General features: G+C 45.5%; 1 protein-coding gene across 1 annotated transcript in view; it reads right to left on the reverse strand.

Moving 5' to 3' along the window:
• The window catches only part of LOC120043772 (glutamate receptor 3-like), a 121,982-nt gene extending 110,501 nt beyond the window's left edge, over positions 1-11,481 (reverse strand). Inside the window, exons 1-2 of the mRNA XM_038988330.1 lie at positions 11,394-11,481; positions 10,699-10,857 (exon numbers count right to left, since the gene is read on the reverse strand). Coding sequence (XP_038844258.1) covers positions 10,699-10,857; positions 11,394-11,481 — 247 coding nt within the window. The remainder of the gene's footprint in view (positions 1-10,698; positions 10,858-11,393) is intronic.
• Between the last annotated feature and the right edge of the window lie 9,896 nt (positions 11,482-21,377).

The following is a 21,377-nucleotide window of genomic DNA, read 5'->3' on the forward strand; positions in this document are numbered from 1 at the left end:
AAAGGGACTTGAGTTCCTGTACGTTATCACAATCACACCATGAGTAGTTAATCATGAAACATACACTACTGCCTTTCTTCTTCCCGGAGAGTTCTTTATTCCTGTCTGTGCGATGTACTGAGAACCCAGCTGGCTGTATGGACAGATACACTATATCCGGATAGAGAGATGATTCTGTGAAACAGAGTATGTTAAAGTCCCTTAAGTCTCTATTGAAGGAGATCCTCACCCTGAGGTCGTCTACTTTATTGTCCAGGGACTGAACATTAGCGAGTAAAATACTCGGAAGTGGTGGATGCTGTGCCCTTTTCCTGAGTCGCACTAGAAGTCCACTCTGAATACCTCTTCTCCGCCGGCGGCATCTTGGAGTAGCCTCTGGGATAAGTAAAATTGCCCTGAGGGGTACGAACAAAGGATCCAATTCAGGAAAGTCGTATTTCTGGTTGTAATGCTGGTGAGTTACCGCCACTCTGATATCCAAAAGTTATTTGCGGCTGTATGTAATAACACAAAAAAATAACACACAAAAAAACGAAATACAACAAAGTTGCTTAGGAGCTAGAAGCAGAGCTGCCATGTCTGTCAGTGCCATGTTTTACTGCTTGTATCAGTGAATTCAACTTCAATTGCGCTGCCTTCGTGTGTCTTGTTTACAGCGCGCAGCAGAGGGAAAGTGTACAGACAGACACATGCTATAGTCCTAGCTAGGCTACTAAAATGTTGCAGTCTGGCTTCAGTTTTTAAAGCTTGACAATGAATAACCAAAAAACAAAACACCATGCTAAGGAGAAACATTAGGCCTATTACAGAAACATTTGAGCAGTAGTCTAGGATGGCAACTCAACTACAATACATTTTGAGTGCACCATTCAGCAATGCTGCATTCAACAGCACCTGTGATCCATGCAGTGCAACTAAAATTTAAAATAAGCAGGCTACTATTCCCCATCGTTTATCAGTGCAATTTTGACGTTCCCTCGTTAGATTTTAGCTTATCTCACACTGGCTAGCATTACATGTTGTGCATAGGCAACTAAGGGAGAGAACCTACCTTTTCAAGGCTGTTTGATCTATAGGAATGTGAAGTTCCCAAATGTAAGAGAACTCCCGTGGTATTTACATATTTGCAGAAATCCATTCAGGTGTATTTTGTAGCTTTTGGCAAATACGATCTAAAATAGGCCTAGTGTAGCTCTGATTGGCTATGGCACACCAGTCTGGGTAGACTCTGGTCCTGGACAAGACAGATGTTTTTATTAGGTTTTATTTACTGCAATATCTATTAATTGTCCAAACGCATGGCTGATTTCTCACTCTATTGCTATAGAATTTTCACAAATGCCTTACTATACGTCATTCCCAAACATTCTATGAATTTATGAAGGCGTGAAAATGACCATATATAAGTGCTCGCTTGTCCGAAAAAAAAGCTGACATATTCTTCCTCGGGTGAATATGAACAGATTTGAATAAGATTCATGTAATGAATACTCAGGGAGAAAAAGGTGTAGTTGCAAACTGTAGTCTGTCTTTTTTATGGCGGTTTTGGAGCAGTGGCTTCTTCCTTGCTGAGCGTCCTTTCAGGTTGTCGATATAGGACTCGTTTTTACTGTGGATATAGGTACTTTTGTACCTGTTTCCTCCAGCATCTTCACAAGGTCCTTTGCTGTTGTTCTGGGATTGATTTGCACTTTTTGCACCAAAGTATGTTCCTCTCTAGGAGACAGAACGCGTCTCCTTCCTGAGCTGTATGACGGCTGCGTGGTCCCATGGTGTTTATACTTGCATACTCTTGTTTGTACAGATGAACGTGGTACCTTCAGCCGTTTGGAAATTGCTCCCAAGGATGAACCAGACTTGTGGAGGTCTACAATTTTTTTTCTGAGGTTTTGGCTGATTTCTTTTGATTTTCCCATGATGTCAAGCAAAGAGGCACTGAGTTTGAAGGTAGGCCTTGAAATACATCCACAGGTACACCTCCAACAGACTCAAATTATGTCAATTAGCCTATCAGAAGCTTCTAAAGCCATGACATAATTTTATGGAATTTTCCAAGCTATTTAAAGGCACAGTCAACTTAGTGTATGTAAACTGCTGACCGACTGGAATTGTGATACAGTGAAATATAAGTGAAATAATCTGTCTGTAAACAATTGTTGGAAAAATGACTTGTGTCATGCACAAAGTAGACGACCTAACCGACTTGCCAAAATTATAGTTTGTTAACAAGAAATTTGTGGAGTAGTTGAATAACGCATTTTAATGACTCCAACCTAAGAGTATGTAAACTTCCGACTTCAACTGTATATGTTTATCTGTGTACATTTGTCTGTAAGTTGGTGTTGTACCGTACAGCAATATGGGTCAAACTCTCTGGGGCTCATATTTTTCTGAGAGAACTGTAGCCTACACTCTGAGATAATAAAAAGCTCTAGTGAAATTAATTCTGTTCTGTCACATATCAGGAGATGTTGAGAGAATGATATGGGCAGTGAGAGCTGATCTCTTCACACCAACATAGTGTAGCACAACACACTACACCAAACACTGCTGTCTTGTCCTGTGGCCTTCAGCCTATTGATCTTCTCAGCCAATAACACAGTAATGGCCGATGGGGATTTGTGACTATCATTACATCCTGACCCAACCAGGGTAACGGACGTTATTCTAATCACAGCCCCTGTCTGACTCCACTTCTAACAAATGGCTCCTAATCGAGAAGTCTTTACACATGTTATGACTCTTTTTTATGTTTTATCTATACGTACATCGCCTGACTCGATCATGTGATTCAAAGACATTGATTTAACCCTTTGTAGATGGATGTGCCTTTTATAAGATACACAGTCTCCACAGACAACCACAAATCCCAAAAAGTGCCATTTACAAAATAATATCTAACATCAAGAAATTATAGCACCCTCTATACACACTAAAAACATATAGTTCTACAGTATATAGTGCAAAATAAAGGTTATTTGACTTGTAACCATAATGGAACCATTTTTGGTGCTTTATGGAACCTTTTTTTAAGGTTCTATTAAGAACCATACTAAAATGGTTCGAAATGGAACCTGTATGGTGCTATAAATAACCCTTTCCTAAGGTTCTATAAATAACCATTAAAAGGGTTCCACTAAGGTTAGAACACTTTGGGGCTACTGCATATAGAGCCCTTTTTTATGATTATTTTTATAACCTTTATGGAGAATGGTTCTAGAAAGAAAGTTATTTTTTAGAACCATACAGGTTTTTTAATTCTGGTTTAATAGCCATATTATACTCTATTGTTAAAATTCCATAGGTTTTATTATTGTGTTTATTAAGAAGTTGAATCAGGTGACCTAGCTCTGGAACGGCTATGGGTCCCCGAGGAGAGAATTGAGAACTACTCACTTAGTCAACGGTTCTCATTTGACACAAGGCCAACTATAAGTCTTTCAAAATACATTGTCACTGGCATTGTAATAGCATAACACATCAGATTAGATCAACTGGAATGACACTCTCACGATTGAACAAAAAGAGCTGTACGCAAACTACGCCCTAAAATATTTGAATGAGCCACCGCCCCTATATTTTAACTTTCACTAAAATAGGAAATAACCCTTTTGAACTGCAAAGAACCATTAAAGGGCTCAAAGGGTTCTTTGGGTCAGTATGTTTTTTTTCTTCTTTGGGTCAGTATGGTTCCACATAGAACCATCCTCCTTCCCAAAGAACCCTTGAGGAACCCTCATTTTTGTGTGTGTAGTGAGACACCACATTACTTTTCTCACTAGAGAAAATCCTTTGAAAATAATTTGAATAATGCAACTCGTTTTCCACCAACTCAGATGGTTGTTTGTTAGCATTGTCCCACTTTTAACATGATGCATACAATCCAGTCTTACATGTTCCAGGTCTCTTGAATAGAAAAAAACTTTTTCTATTTTCGTTAAGTGGGAGACATCTGCTATGTTCCATCTTCAAACTGAATATCCATCTGTTATGCAGATGTTTTGAGGAAGCATGAGAATGCATTAAAGAATGAGTAGCAGCAGATCCACATACCATCCCACATTATTATCGAGTGAGGCTGAGGTGAGAGAATAAAGAGTATCTTCTGCGATGAAAGAACATACAGTGCATTCGGGAAAGTATTCAGACCCCTTCACTTTTCCCACATTTTGTTACATTACATCCTTATTCTAAAATTGATTTTTTTTTAAATAAATCCTCATCAATCTCATCAATCTACACTACAAAGGGAAGCACAGCCGCGAGCTGCCCAGTGACACCAGCCTACCAGACGAGCTAAATCACTTCAATGCTCGCTTCGAGGCAAGCAACACTGAGGCATGCATGAGAGCATCAGCTGTTCCGGACGACTGTGTGATCATGCTCTCCGTAGCCGACGTGAGTAAGACCTTTAAACAGGTCAACATACACAAGGCTGCGGGGCCAGACGGATTACCAGGACGTGTGCTCCGGGCATGTGCTGACCAACTGGCAGGTGTCTTCACTGACATTTTCAACATGTCCCTGATTGAGTCTGTAATACCAACATGTTTCAAGCAGACCATCATAGTCCCTGTGCCCAAGAACACAAAGGCAACCTGCCTAAATGACTACAGACCCGTAGCACTTACGTCCGTGGCCAGGAAGTGCTTTGAAAGGTTGGTAATGGCTCACATCAACACCATTATCCCAGAAACCCTAGACCCACTCCAATTTGCATACCGCCCAAACAGATCCACAGATGATGCAATCTCTATTGCACTCCACACTGCCCTTTCCCATCTGGACAAAAGTAACAACTACGTGAGAATGCTGTTCATTGACTACAACTCAGTGTTCAACACCATAGTACCCTCAAAGCTCATCAATAAGCTAAGGATCCTGGGACTAAACACCTCCCTCTGCAACTGGATCCTGGACTTCCTGACGGGCCGCCCCCAGGTGGTGAAGGTAGGTAGCAACACATCTGCCACGCTGATCCTCAACACTGGAGCTCCACAGGGGTGCGTGCTCAGTCCCCTCCTGTACTCCCTGTTCACCCAGGACTGCATGGCCAATCACGACTCCAACACCATCATTAAGTTTGCAGACGACACAACAGTGGTAGGCCTGATCACCGACATCGACGAGACAGCCTATAGGGAGGAGGTCAGAGGCCTGGCCGTGTGGTGCCAGAATAACAACCTCTCCCTCAACGTAACCAAGACTAAGGAGATGATTGTGGACTACAGGAAAAGAGGGCCGAGCACACCCCCATTCTCATCAACGGGGCTGTAGTGGAGCAGGTTGAGAGCTTCAAGTTCCTCGGTGTCCACATCTACAACAAACTAGAATGGTCCAAACACACCAAGACAGTCGTGAAGAGGGCACGACAAAGCCTATTACCCCTCAGGAGACTAAAAAGATTTGGCATGGGTCCTGAGATCCTCAAAAAGTTCTACAGCTGCAACATCGAGAGCATCCTGACTGGTTGCATCACTGCCTGGTACGGCAATTGCTCGGCCTCTGACCGCAAGGCACTACAGAGGGTAGTGCGTATGGCCCAGTACATCACTGGGACTAAGCTGCCTGCCATCCAGGACCTCTACACCAGGCGGTGTCAGAGGAAGGCCCTAAAAATTGTCAAAGACCCCAGCCACCCCAGTCATAGACTGTTCTCTCTACTACCGCATGGCAAGCGGTACCGGAGTGCCAAGTCTAGGACAAAAAGGCTTCTCAACAGTTTTTACCCCCAAGCCATAAGACTCCTGAACAGGTAATCAAATGGCTACCCGGACTATTTGCATTGTGTGCCCCCCCCCCCCCCCCCCTCAACCCTTCCTTTTACGCTGCTGCTACTCTCTGTTTAACATATATACATAGTCACTTTAACTATACATTCATGTACATACTACCTCAATTGGGCCAAACAACCAGTGCTCCCGCACATTGGCTAACCGGGCTATCTGCATTGTGTCCCGCCACCCACCACCCGCCAATCCCTCTTTTACGCTACTGCTACTCTCTGTTCATCATATATGCATAGTCACTTTAACCATATCTACATGTACATACTACCTCAATCAGCCTGACTAACCGGTGTCTGTATGTAGCCTCGCTACTTTTATAGCCTCGCTATTATTCACCTAACACCTTTTTTGAACTAGAGCCTGTTCGGCGCACGTGACAAATAAACTTTGATTTGATTTGATTGATTTGATTTGAATACCCCATAATGACAAAGCAAAAACAGGTTTTTTGACATTTTTGCAAATGTATTAATAATAAAAAACTGAAATACCTTATTTACCTTATTTACAAGTATTCAGTCCCTTTGCTATAGGTGCATCTTGTTTCCATTGGTCACGCTTTAGATGTTTCTACAACTTTATTGGAATCCACCTGTGGTAAATTCACTTGATTGGACATGATTTGGAATGGCACACACTTGTCTATATATAAGGTCCCACAGTTGACAGTGCATGTCAGAGCATAAACCGAGCCATGAGGTCGAAGGAACTGTTCATAGAGCTCCGAGATTTGTGTAGAGGCACAGATCTGGGGAAGGGTACCAAAACATTTCTGCAGCATTGAAGGTCACCAAGAACACAGTGGCCTCCATCATTCTTAAATGGAAGAAGTTTGGAACCACCAAGACTCTTCCTAGAGCTGGTCGCCTGGCCAAACTGAGCAATCGGGAGAGAAGGGACTTGGTCAGGGAGGTGACCAAGAACCCAATGGTCACTCTTACAGAGCTCCAGAGTTCCTCTGTGGAGATGGGAGAATCTTCCAGAAGGACAACCATCTCTGCATCACTCCACCCATCAGGCCTTTATGGTAGAGTGGCCAGACGAAAACCACTCCTCAGTAAAAGGCACATGATAGCCCGCTTGGAGTTTGAAAAAACGCACCTAAAGGACTCTGCACATGAGAAACTCTTTGGCCTGAAAGCCAAGCATCACGTCTGGAGGAAACCTGGCACCATCCCTACGGTGAAACATGGTGGTGGCAGCATCATGCTGTGGCGATGTTTTTCAGTGGCAGGGACTGGGAGACTAGTCAGGATCGAAGGAAAGATGAACAGAGCAAAGTACAGAGAGACCCTTGATGAAAACCTGCTCCAGAGCGCTCAGGGCCTTAGACTGAGGTGAAGGTTCACCTTCCAACAGGACAATGACTCTAAGCACACAGCCAAGACAATACAGGAGTGGCTTCGGGACAAGTCTCTGAATGTCCTTGAGTGGCCCAGCCAGAGCCTGGACTTGAACCCGATCTAACATCTCTGGAGAGACCAGAAAATAGCTGTGCAGTGATGGTCCCATCCAACCTGACAGAGCTCGAGAGGATCTGCAGAGAATAATGGGAGAAACTCCCCAAATGCAGGTGTGCCAAGCTTGTAGCGAAATACCCAAGAAGACACGAGGATGTAATCGCTGCCAAAGGTGCTTCAACAAAGTACTGCGTAAAGGGTCTGAATACTTATGTAAATGTGATATCAGTTTTTTTTTTTATGCCTTTGCAAACATTTCTAAAACCTAGTTTTTGTTTTGGCATGATGGGGTATTGTTTGTAGATTGATGAGAAAAAAATTATTTAATCAATTTTAGAATAAGTCTGTAACATAACAAAATGTGGAAAGGTCAAGGGGTCTGAATACTTTCTGAATGCACTGTATATACATATCATCCATTTGATAATTTCATCTGACATTAAAAAGTGTGACTAATAAATAATAATAACTGTGTTATTTTCCAACAATGTTAGTGTCTGATGAGGTAACTTTTCTCCATATCTGCCCTCTAATGCTAAATAGATGAAAAATGAAAAATTACAGCAAGACACAAAAGTTGGAAAAGTGAAAAACGAATCATCATTATGAGCAATTGTAATCCAATTAGCAATTAAAATATGGAAATACAGTTCCAAGCACTGTATGTAAAATAAATGTATTCTAATCTTCAATTGGCAAGTAATTTAGAAATACACACTAGAAGGCTCTAATTTAATAAATGTGAAAAACATGAATATTATTGAATTGCTACACGTTGAAATGTCAGGCTTTGTAGGCTCTCTGGTCAAAGTCAAAGGTTATCCAAGTTGGCTACTCTTCTATTTACTCCCTCTTCTTCTTCTGATGTCAATTTCAAAGGGAAAGTGACATAAACAGATTTGTATTATATCATGGCACTGGTGGTGTTATGAGTGCTTGTGGTGTTATGAAGGCTTCATGGAAGTCCGACCTATAATGTTCCCTTCGGATTTTCTGTTGTGTCATGCCATTAACAGACATGGTTTTTAACAAATGGAAATACCACAATACACAAAACCCACACAGAAGGACAAATGTCAATTTATAACTACAAAATCATCACAACGAGAGATGGTTTTGCACTTTAATAGATGAGCCCGCAAAGGCATCAAACAAGCTCCAGATTTCCTCATATTTTTTCTCTTTATTGAGTTACACTACCATCTGAGTGGCTAATTCTGTTTGCTGACACATATTTGAATAGTCTGCCTCATCCTTAGAGAAGTACAGTTAGTGAAAAGTTAACATCCCAAAAGAGTGCTTCTGACAGTCCCTGTGGCTCCCAGACACATCCAATGCTGCCAGAGGAAGTCCGTACGATTTTGGAAGCCCACTCTGTCCACAACCATTCTCATCTAGAATGAACCAGAGGGTCCCATCGCATGCCATTCGACAAAAACAAATGCAAAGACCTGACATCAGAATACACTCCAACATGTCGAATATTAAATAAGCAAAAAGATAAATATATTTATTTCAGTTAAAAAATAAAGAAAATCAATCTATAGGTTATTGTCTTCAATAAACACTGCAATATTGAGCTGAATGCAGTTCAGGTAAATTATGTCTGAGTTTCTTGCTGAAGCAAAAAACGTTTTTTCTTGGGATAGCTAGCTAGCATCAAACTGAGGTTGGCATTGGCTCCTCTTAGAATTTAAAACATTACATTTACTCAAACTAGAAACAGCAAATACTGCATCTAATCACAATGGAAAAATGTGCAACTGAAATGTGCACAGAGCACATGTTTACTTTACTTAGCTTTGCTTGGCAGAAAGGCTCATACCTGCTTGTCAATCATGTGGCAGATATCCATATTCGGTCATATTGATCACTATAGCAACTGGAGGCATTTCATGAATCCTGAAATATCTAAAAGCCATCCATCCGCTCCAATTATAGGTACATTTCTCCACCCCGGCAATCAAATTAAGTAGTCAGTTCCAGAAATGAATGAGAATTCATTCTACAAATCTAAGAGAGGAAAATTATTTTACCAAAGCTATCCTCACAGTCACAGTAAAGGGAATTGGTACAAAGTAAATTCAACAACTTACAGCGTAGGCTATAGCAAAATGATGCAACCAGAGATAGGGGGGTAAATAAAGCCCAACAGTGGGATACACTGCAGGCTTATTCATGTGCACCCTCATTACAAGCCTATCGCTGTGACCTTACAATAGTGCCCCAAGTGAACAGCAACTAAGAGAGGAGATATAACACTGTCAAGTGCCATTAACTTTTTTTTATACCACAGCTACAACACAAGGTAGAGAGAATAATATTTGCCAGAGGAATGTGGAATTGTCATATCAGAGAAATATTAACATGCAGTTTTCCAACAGAACAACAGCAATCTCTGTTGAATAGTATCCAAAGGATCGAGAAGCATTTCCTACAGATGATAACTGTGATATTCTCAATGACATTAAGTCTTTTGTGAAATATCCCAGCTATAGACAGACATGACAAGTTTACTGCGTGTCTTCGTATACATTAAACATTTCTACATGTGTACCATTGTGCTTCATGTGTCAAGATAATTGCTATGCAGTTTAGACATAATGTTTCTCAATTTAGTGTAGACTTGGCTGACCCTAACCTCTTCTTTTTAAATGTTCTTAATGTACACACTTGACTAGTGTACTGTGCATGACAAAACTAAATATCACTTCTATCTACTACAGTGTAGGTAACTCACAATAAAAAGTAATATAACAGAGAACCGAAACCATAATTTTGATTATTAGGCTATACAGCAATTGCTGCAACAACCACCTCTTTGGAATATCCAAGGCTTAATCTGAAAGGAACTGGGGCTTGTATAATAGTCCAACTTTCTTTGACAATCACAGTGGTGTGAAAAAAGTTTTTTTGCATACAAAATATAGTATATCCGGAAAGGAAATAATTAACAGATCAACTATAAAAGATCAACCATATTATGAATCTTTAACAATTACTCCAGCTTAAAATAAATTGTATATCCTCGGGCTCTGAATTAACTTATTCTCATGCCACTTAAAAGCTCATAAAGCCGACATTGACACACAACAGCATTGAAATGTTTTCATGCGGATGGTTCAGTGTTTTTCTGGAATTGTTCTCATCAATTTGAGCCAACTCTATACCCTACCATCAGCAAAGCGATGTGCAGTGACAGCTCAGAAGACATGTGTGGGATGATTGTCTTCTAATGCTATAGCGATCAGCCTACAATCAATATAATATTGCATTAAAACAGACATAATTTACATAGGCGTCAAGCCAATGCCACTGTGGATATAGCCCCCAAGTCGGTGCAGTAGCCGCTCATAATACATTGAGAGGGTGGGGGGGAAGCAGTGCCCTCCATATGTGTCGTTAATTAAATGAAACACATTGCCATCATTTAGTGTCGTGGTACTCACACGCATGTGTGACGGAGAAGCTGTTGGATGATTCGAGGTTGTCTACATTATAATTGAGATGGAAAGGTTTCTCCGTCACATTTTGATTGGTATTATACAGCTGAACAGCGAATCTGAAGGCGCTGTGCTCCTGCACTGTAGAGCGCATAAAAAGCCCACCTAGAAACGAAAGAGGAGAGGAGAATGGGAAGAATTGCATAGCTTAGTTCCTCATATTCTGTTTCATGAAAACATAGTATGACATCAATATCAGCCCTTATATATTATTTTCTATCACTGACGACAAATGATAAGTCCTATTTTACGCACCAAGGTAGTTCACATTACTATCTGGATGAGCATCGCTTTACCTGGAATAAACATCAACCAATTCATTCTACTGTGATTCATTTGTTAATGTAGCATCTATACTGCCCAGTGAAGTGGTGGAAAGTTCTGCATGAAAATACTTAAATAGGCAAGTATGTGCAACTTTTGGTGATTTATTTTACCCTCCCCCCACTCTTAAGCGCATTGTTTCTCTTAGCTAGTCTGCTACCTCTCCTTAGGGTATGACTGATGAACTTGACAATGAATTATGCAAATAATAATCAGTGCAAATGAAGTCAGCACCACACGAGCTTTTAATGTACATTTATCTCGTTTTCTTTTTAGGCTAAAGAAAAAACATATTAGTAATTTCAAATATAACTTACCTATATTTATCTGGTTTGGAAACGCTCCATGCGATTTACCAAAAAGCCACACAAAAATAAGGACAGTCGCTATTATGCGATGCCCCATTTTATCAGACCTCTGAATTTAACTCCTCAAACGAATCTGATATAGGAAAACCATGTAGGTACACAAGCCTATTCGCAGAGAAAATCCACCAGATGTGCAAGGACCTCTCAGCCTCTCACTGTGGACTACGAGTGACATACATTGAACTGCGAGCCGAACTGCAGCAGAGCGAATCTTCTTCCGTTGAGAAAAAATGCACAGACTTTCTCAAAGATGGTTGCGGAGCGAGAAGATTATATTTTTGTGAATAAGGATCCAATTGAGCCAGCAGGGGGACGTTGATTATACTTGATCTGACGTTCAATTATAACAGCATCCTCGCCATGCCGCCACTGCAGACATGTGGGCTGGGAAGAATCAGCGCGGGCACAGCTATACAGTGTTTGTCTGCATGGTGCACAGACAAAGCGAGTCCAGATATGATGGTATCTACTCTGTAGTCAAGTGGGCTAGTTGAGGGAAAGTGACATTTTTGGTATTCTTTAATGCATGTTCTATAGCCTATCTGGTGAAGATGTAATGATTCTACATGAAAAAATAAGCATTAGGCTATGTGATTTTCCAAAATTTATGACAGTTATATTAAATGAATGCCAGGCAAATTGGTGACCATTTCATCTCCTGTGTAATTGGTCTCTGGAGATATTCCTGAAGACATCACAAGTTTTTATCTCCTGAACTAATAACCCTGTAAGTAACCCAGGCCCAGCCCAGGTGTTAGGTAGACTTCAAGTCCTATGAGTCAGTCAAATATATTTCCCATCAAAATAGTTCCTATGACAATGAAAGTGAATGAGTGCCACTTCAGGTTTTCATTAAAATAATTCCTCCCATGATTGCAGTTGTCTGTGCTGCCTGCCTGTCAGTATCTTTGGAGCGAATGTGATTGAGTCTGTCAGTTATTCATTCTGGGGTTACTGTGTAATGTGAAACAGGTGCTGCTGCAGCGCCCTATCAGACCCACGCCATCCAACCCCTTTTCATCAAGCCCGACTGTGCCTCCAGTCACAGGCAGGCACCAAGAGAAAAGGGATGTGATGTTCCATCCTGGGGAGTGAAATCCCTCCCAGCGCTGGAGAGCTCTCGCCTCCAGCAGGTTGGAAATGTTCATTAGTATTGCAGAGGAGTTGCACACTGCTGCTTGCTGAGGGACTTAGTGCAGTTATAAAGGTATCAAACATCTTCTATAACCTCTATACAGTACATACAGTAGCATACAGCCACTCACTACACTAAGTATGCAAAACATGAAGAACACCTACTCTTTCCATGACATACACAGACCAGGTGAATCAAGGTGAAAGCTATGATCCCTTATTGATGTGTAGATGAAGGGAAGGAGACAGGTTAAATTTAAAAAAATTAAGCCTTGAGACAATTGAGACCTATATTGTGTATGTGTGCCATTAAGAGGGTGAATAGGCAAGGCAAAATATTTAAGTGCCTTTGAATGGGGTACGGTAGTAGGTGCCAGGCGCACCGGTTTGTGTCAAGAACTGCAACGCTGCTGTTTTTTTTACGCTCAACAGTTTCCCGTGTGTATCAACAATTATCCACCACCCAAAGGACATCCAGCCAACTTGACACAACTGTTTGGAAGCAACGAAGTCAATGTGGGCCAGCATCCCTGTTGAACGTTTTCGACACCTTGTAGAGTCCATGCCCTGATGAATTGAGGCTGGGTGGGGGGAGGGGGGGGGGGTGCAACTAAATATTAGGAGTGTTTGGTATATTCAGTGTATACTGTAGTTCATGTGATCCTTCAAAACAATGATAATTCACACTCTAGCACAGCTATATCAACCCACTGTAGCCTGGCTATGAATAAGAAGATATAGATGACATTATTGAAGCTCTTTGTTCAGAGAGTCAGTGTGTACTGTTGGAGAGCCAAAGGCAAGTCAGCTAATCATTACCGCTTTCTGTTAGGAAGAGGCCGATGCAGACCCAGCCTAGCAGAACAGGTCAGACTGTATTGACCCAGATTAATCAGAGGGATTTAATGCTTGGCATTACAACTCTGATGTTAATTTACAGTTAACTCACTGTACTAGGGCCAGAGCAGTGGTGCTGTGCTGCACAAATGTTGGGTGATTTCCTTCCAGGAGCAAAAGTGATTTTGCTTTAGAACATGTACACTGGGTGTACAAAACATTAGGAACACCACCCAAATGACATCCAGCCAACTTGACACAACTGTGGGAAGCATTGGAGTCAACATGGGCCAGCATCCCTGTGGAACGCTTTTGACACCTTGTAGAGTCCAGGCCCCAACGAAGTGAGGCTGTTCTGAAGGAAAAAGGGTGTGTAACTCAATATTAGGAAGGTGTACACTCTGTGCCTCTGTAAGACCTCACAGATTTGATGAACTACACAATCAACTTTCGGCTCGGCTGTGTACAATTATTACATTTGTTCCTGTGCGCTCAAAAACAAACTCAGACTTAATTTGACTGAGCTTGTGGCAAAGCTGGCGCTTTACGTTCACTGAGGTGTGTATGTTATCATGATGAGAGCCATCAGAGACAAACTCATCCAGATATAATATACAGGACCACTCTGAAATGAACCGTTGAAAGGAGAATGGTGAGGTGATGATGATGATGATGCTACTACGTCTGAAACATCTCAGCAGGGAAGAATAGGGAGAACAAGGAAACCACGGTCAAGCTAAATAAAATGGGAAGGGAAAGGAGAAGAGCGGAGCAAGAGGAGATGAGACAGGCAGTCAGGGGGAGATGCAGCATGACACTAAGGCCTGTCTGTGCTCACACACTCTCTGAAGACATGAAAATGTGCTTTAGTTTTTTAAACAATGAGCAGCCAGCTGAGTATTCTTTCCATGCAATAGTGAATTCACGATCTAAATCAGGGATGGGCAACTTTGATTGGGGTTAGGGCCACAAAAAATCTGAACTCATCATAGGGGGCCGCATCGTGCAATTCTACACATTTTGCCATGGGGTGTAGAGAAAATGTTGAAGCTAGTTTGCTTCAATTATACACATTTTGCCATGGGGCGGAGAGAAGATTTGGCAATTTTATAACTAATTTCATGCACATTTTTACTGTTTATAGTTAATTTTGTGCAATTGTACTCCTTTTGCCATGCGGCGGAGAGGAACATTAGCAGTTTTACAGCTCGTTTCATGCAATTCTACTAACTTTGCCATAGAGTGGAGAGAAATGTTTGCAGTTTTGAATATGATATCTGAGTGAGGCTGACTAACAAAATCAATGGGGGCACCTGGGGCTCTAATTGGACCTTGATTACTACAAGTTTAGAAAGCTGGTCTCTAGACTAATTTACTAATCTAAAACATTTTAGCTGACATGGGCTAATTGAGTGGCTATCAGTGACTGACATACTGTAACAAGAGAAAAACTATTGAAGCACAACCAAATTTCGAAATTGCATCTTGTGTATTCTACTTCGCAACAGTAAGTTGAAACCCTGACTGAGTTCCCTTCAAAATGGAGGCCTGCGGGCCGCTGTTGTCCATCACTGATCTAAATGTGTTTACTGTTGGTGTTTCATTACTTGTTGCTATGTACTTTTATTATCTGCTACATTTTAAAAAGAGATTCGGTGCAGACAAGCGCCTATTATGCTAGCCTGAGACATTTTCTTCAAACTATCCTAAGCATGCAAAGAAGGCTGCATATCTCTGGCGAAGCTAGCTTTTCATCATATTATAATGAAACACACACGCACAAGTATGCGCGAGCACACACACACACAATTTGTGTGTGTATTCAACAAGACCCCATTGAGTGTAAATGCTAGTGGGCCATTCCAGCACCTCCTAAGGAATTTAAGTGAACATGCTATTCAGACACTGTAGACCATATGGCGAGTACAATTAGTGGCATCTCCCCAAAGATAGCTTTATTCAGCTCTGTGATGACGTCACACAAACAAACCATATCCCCAGGCTACATACTGTCGCAGGGAACTATTTTCTTTTCTTTAAATGTTAATATGTTTTATTTAATCCCAGTTTACCAACAGAAGAGACACACACATGTCATCATCCATAGAGATGCAGTAAGAACGTCACCACTATTTAACAGATCTCTACCACCATGTTTGTCTGGTAACCTTATTTCTGCCTGCTGGGGGCCTGACTGGTTGGTGGAGACATTAGTAGATTTGTAATCATCAGAAGTTATATTTTATATATATACAGTTGAAGTCGGAAGTTTACATACACCTTAGCCAAATAAATTTAAACTCAGTTTTTCATATAATAATAGTAGAGAGAATTATATACGTATTTCAGCTTTTATTTTTTTCTTCACATTCCGAGTGAGTCAGAAGTTTACATACACTCAATTAGTATTTGGTAGCATTGCATTTAAATTGTTTAACTTGGGTCAAACGTTTTGGATAGCCTTCCACAAGATTCCCACAAAATAGTTGGGTGAATTTTGGCCATTCCTCCTGACAGAGCTGGTGTAACTGAGTCAGTTTTGTAGGCCTCCTTGCTCGCACACGCTTTTTCAGTTCTGCCCACACATTTTCTATAGGATTGAGGTCAGGGCTTTGTGATGGCCACTCCAATACCTTGACTTTGTTGTCCTTAAGCCATTTTGCCACAATTTTGGAAGTATGCTTTGGGTCATTGTCCGTTTGGAAGACCCATTTGCGACCAAGCTTTAACTTCCTGACTGATGTCTTGAGATGTTGCTTCAATATATCCACATAATTTTCTTTCCTCATGATGCCATCTATTTTGTGAAGTGCACCAGTCCCTCCTGCAGCAAAGCACCCCACAACATGATGCTGCCACCCCCGTTGTAACGGCTGTTCTCCTCCTCTTCATCCGAAGAGGAGGAGTAGAGATCAGACCAACATGCAGCGGGTTTAGAAAACATAATGAATTTATTAAACGATGACGACGAACACGAAACAACACTTGGAATAATTACAAAATAACAAAACGAACGAAGACAGACCTGAACTAGAGAACTTACAAATAACACGAAGAACGTACGAACAGGTATAGACTACAAACCAAAACGCTACAGTCCCGTGTGGTACGAACATACATACAGACACGGAAGACAACCACCCACAAACAAACAGTGTGAACACCCTACCTTTATATGGTTCCCAATCAGAGAAACGTCAAACACCTGTCTCTGATTGAGAACCATATAAGGCTAATACCAACGACCTAAACATAGAAACACAAAACATAGAATGCCCACCCCAACTCACGCCCTGACCAACTAAACACATACAAAAATAACAGACAACAGGTCAGGAACGTGACAGAACCCCCCCCTCAAGGTGCGAACTCCGGGCGCACCCCTAAAACTCAAGGGGAGGGTCTGGGTGGGCATCTGTCCGCGGTGGCGGCTCCGGCGCAGGACGAGGACACCACTCCACCATTGTCTTTGTCCCCCTCCTTAGCGTCCTCCGAGTGGCGATCCTCGCCCCCAACCCTGGTCTAGGAACCTTCACACCGGTCCCCCCTAGATAACTCAGGACATAGAGGTAGCTCAGGACAGAGAGGTAGCTCAGGACAGAGAGGTAGCTCAGGACAGAGAGGTAGCTCAGGACAGAGAGGTAGCTCAGGACAGAGGGGCAGCTCAGGACAGAGGGGCAGCTCAGGACAGAGGGGCAGCTCCGGGCTGGGTGGCAGCTCCGGACTGGGTGGCAGCTCCGGACTGGGTGGCAGCTCCGGACTGGGTGGCAGCTCCGGACTGGGTGGCAGCTCCGGACTGAGTGGCAGCTCATGACTGTAGGGCAGCTCATGACTGGAAGGCAGCTCATGACTGGAGAGCAGCTCATGACTGGAGGGCAGCTCATGACTGGAGGGCAGCTCATGACTGGAGGGCAGCTCATGACTGTCTAGCGACTCTGGCGGATCCTGGCTGGCGGGCTCTGGCGGATCCTGGCTGGCGGGCTCTGGCGGATCCTGGCTGGCGGGCTCTGGCGGATCCTGGCTGGCGGGCTCTGGCGGATCCTGGCTGGCGGGCTCTGGCGGATCCTGACCGGCGGGCTCTGGCGGATCCTGGCCGGCGGGCTCTTGCTGCTCATGGCTGGCTGACGGATCTTGCTGCTCATGGCTGGCTGACGGGTCTGGCTGCTCATGGCTGGCTGACGGATCTGGCTGCTCATGACTGGCTGGCGGATCTGGCTGCTCATGGCTGGCTGACGGATCTGGCTGCTCATGGCTGGCTGACGGATCTGGCTGCTCATGGCTGGCTGACGGATATGGCTGATCCTGTCTGGCGGAAGGCTCTGGCTGATCCTGTCTGGCGGAAGGCTCTGGCTGATCCTGTCTGGCGGAAGGCTCTGGCTGATCCTGTCTGGCGGAAGGCTCTGGCTGATCCTGTCTGGCGGAAGGCTCTGGCTGATCCTGTCTGACGGAAGGCTCTGGCTGATCCTGTCTGGCGGAAGGCTCTGGCTGATCCTGTCTGGCGGAAGGCTTTGGCTGCTCCTGTCTGGCGGAAGGCTCTAGCGGCTCCTGTCTGGCGGACGGCTCTGAAGGCTCATGGCAGACGGGCGGCTTTGAAGGCTCAGTACAGACGGGCAGTTCATGCGGCGCTTTGCAGACGGACAGGTCAGACGGCATTGGGCAGACGGGCAGTTCAGGCGCCGTTGGGCAGACGGGCAGTTCAGGCGCCGTTGGGCAGACGGGCAGTTCAGGCGCCGTTGGGCAGACGGGCAGTTCAGGCGCCGTTGGGCAGATGGGCAGTTCAAGCGCCGTTGGACAGACGGGCAGTTCAGGCGCCGTTGGGCAGACGGGCAGTTCAGGCGCCGTTGGGCAGACGGCAGACTCTGGCCGGCTGAGACGCACTGTAGGCCTGGTGCGTGGTGCCAGAACTGGAGGCACCGGGCTAAGGACACGCACCTTCAGGCTAGTGCGGGGAACAACAGGGCACACTGGACTCTCAAGGCGTACTATAGGCCTGGTGCCTGATACCGGCACTGATGGTACCGGGCTGAGGGCACGCACATCATGGCGAGTACGGGGAGAAGGAACAGTGCGTACAGGGCTCTGGAGACGCACATGAGGCTTGGTGCGTGGTGCCAGCACTGGTGGTACTAGGCTGGAGACACGCACCACAGGGAGAGTGCATGGAGGAGAACCAGGGCTCTGAAGACGCACAGGAGGCTTGGTGCGTGGTGCCAGCACTGGTGGTATTGGGCTGGGAACACGTATCTCAGGGCTAGTGCGGGGAGCAGCAACAGGACGCACAGGACTCTGGAGACGCACAGGAGGCTTGATGCGTGGTGTAGGCACTGTCTTAACCAGACGGCTAGCACGCACCTCAGGACGAGTATGGAGAGCTGTTCCCAGTGACATTAACTCACCAATACGTTCATTCGGACGGATGCCGTGCCTCATGCACCAAACCAGTACATCTCTCATATCTTTCTCCTTCAATTTCTCCATTAACCCCTTTACTGTCTCTGCGTCACTCACCTCCAAAACCGCCCTCACCGGCTCCTTATGTAAAGCAGGAGGAGTTGGCTCAAGTCCCCTGACTGACCCAACTATATTCCCCGAGAGCCCCCCCCCAAGAAATTTTTGGGTTTGACTTGCGGGCTTCCAGCCTTGTTTCCGTGCTGCATCCTCATATCGCCGCCTCTCCGCTTTCGCTGCCTCCAGCTCCGCTTTGGGGCGGCGACACTCCTCTGGTTCTGCCCAGGGTCCTTCTCCGTCTAGGATTTCCTCCCATGTCCATTCCTCCTTGTACACCTGCTGCTGTCCGTTAACCCGCTGCTTGATCCTTCGTTGGTGGGTGGTTCTGTAACGGCTGTTCTCCTCCTCTTCGTCCGAAGAGGAGGAGTAGAGATCAGACCAACATGCAGCGGGTTTAGAAAACATAATGAATTTATTAAACGATGACGACGAACACGAAACAACACTTGGAATAATTACAAAATAACAAAACGAACGAAGACAGACCTGAACTAGAGAACTTACAAATAACACGAAGAACGTACGAACAGGTATAGACTACAAACCAAAACGCTACAGTCCCGTGTGGTACGAACATACATACAGACACGGAAGACAACCACCCACAAACAAACAGTGTGAACACCCTACCTTTATATGGTTCCCAATCAGAGAAACGTCAAACACCTGTCTCTGATTGAGAACCATATAAGGCTAATACCAACGACCTAAACATAGAAACACAAAACATAGAATGCCCACCCCAACTCACGCCCTGACCAACTAAACACATACAAAAATAACAGACAACAGGTCAGGAACGTGACAGAACCCCCCCCTCAAGGTGCGAACTCCGGGCGCACCCCTAAAACTCAAGGGGAGGGTCTGGGTGGGCATCTGTCCGCGGTGGCGGCTCCGGCGCAGGACGAGGACACCACTCCACCATTGTCTTTGTCCCCCTCCTTAGCGTCCTCCGAGTGGCGATCCTCGCCCCCAACCCTGGTCTAGGAACCTTCACACCGGTCCCCCCTAGATAACTCAGGACATAGAGGTAGCTCAGGACAGAGAGGTAGCTCAGGACAGAGAGGTAGCTCAGGACAGAGAGGTAGCTCAGGACAGAGAGGTAGCTCAGGACAGAGGGGCAGCTCAGGACAGAGGGGCAGCTCAGGACAGAGGGGCAGCTCCGGGCTGGGTGGCAGCTCCGGACTGGGTGGCAGCTCCGGACTGGGTGGCAGCTCCGGACTGGGTGGCAGCTCCGGACTGAGTGGCAGCTCATGACTGTAGGGCAGCTCATGACTGGAAGGCAGCTCATGACTGGAGGGCAGCTCATGACTGGAGGGCAGCTCATGACTGTCTAGCGACTCTGGCGGATCCTGGCTGGCGGGCTCTGGCGGATCCTGGCTGGCGGGCTCTGGCGGATCCTGGCTGGCGGGCTCTGGCGGATCCTGGCTGGCGGGCTCTGGCGGATCCTGACCGGCGGGCTCTGGCGGATCCTGGCCGGCGGGCTCTTGCTGCTCATGGCTGGCTGACGGATCTTGCTGCTCATGGCTGGCTGACGGGTCTGGCTGCTCATGGCTGGCTGACGGATCTGGCTGCTCATGGCTGGCTGACGGATCTGGCTGCTCATGGCTGGCTGACGGATATGGCTGATCCTGTCTGGCGGAAGGCTCTGGCTGATCCTGTCTGGCGGAAGGCTCTGGCTGATCCTGTCTGGCGGAAGGCTCTGGCTGATCCTGTCTGGCGGAAGGCTCTGGCTGATCCTGTCTGACGGAAGGCTCTGGCTGATCCTGTCTGGCGGAAGGCTCTGGCTGATCCTGTCTGGCGGAAGGCTTTGGCTGCTCCTGTCTGGCGGAAGGCTCTAGCGGCTCCTGTCTGGCGGACGGCTCTGAAGGCTCATGGCAGACGGGCGGCTTTGAAGGCTCAGTACAGACGGGCAGTTCATGCGGCGCTTTGCAGACGGACAGGTCAGACGGCGTTGGGCAGACGGGCAGTTCAGGCGCCGTTGGGCAGACGGGCAGTTCAGGCGCCGTTGGGCAGACGGGCAGTTCAGGCGCCGTTGGGCAGACGGGCAGTTCAGGCGCCGTTGGGCAGACGGGCAGTTCAGGCGCCGTTGGGCAGATGGGCAGTTCAAGCGCCGTTGGACAGACGGGCAGTTCAGGCGCCGTTGGGCAGACGGGCAGTTCAGGCGCCGTTGGGCAGACGGCAGACTCTGGCCGGCTGAGACGCACTGTAGGCCTGGTGCGTGGTGCCGGAACTGGAGGCACCGGGCTAAGGACACGCACCTTCAGGCTAGTGCGGGGAACAACAGGGCACACTGGACTCTCAAGGCGTACTATAGGCCTGGTGCCTGATACCGGCACTGATGGTACCGGGCTGAGGGCACGCACATCATGGCGAGTACGGGGAGAAGGAACAGTGCGTACAGGGCTCTGGAGACGCACATGAGGCTTGGTGCGTGGTGCCAGCACTGGTGGT

This window comes from Salvelinus namaycush, chromosome 3, assembly GCF_016432855.1.
Source record: "Salvelinus namaycush isolate Seneca chromosome 3, SaNama_1.0, whole genome shotgun sequence".
Lineage (NCBI taxonomy): Eukaryota > Metazoa > Chordata > Actinopteri > Salmoniformes > Salmonidae > Salvelinus > Salvelinus namaycush.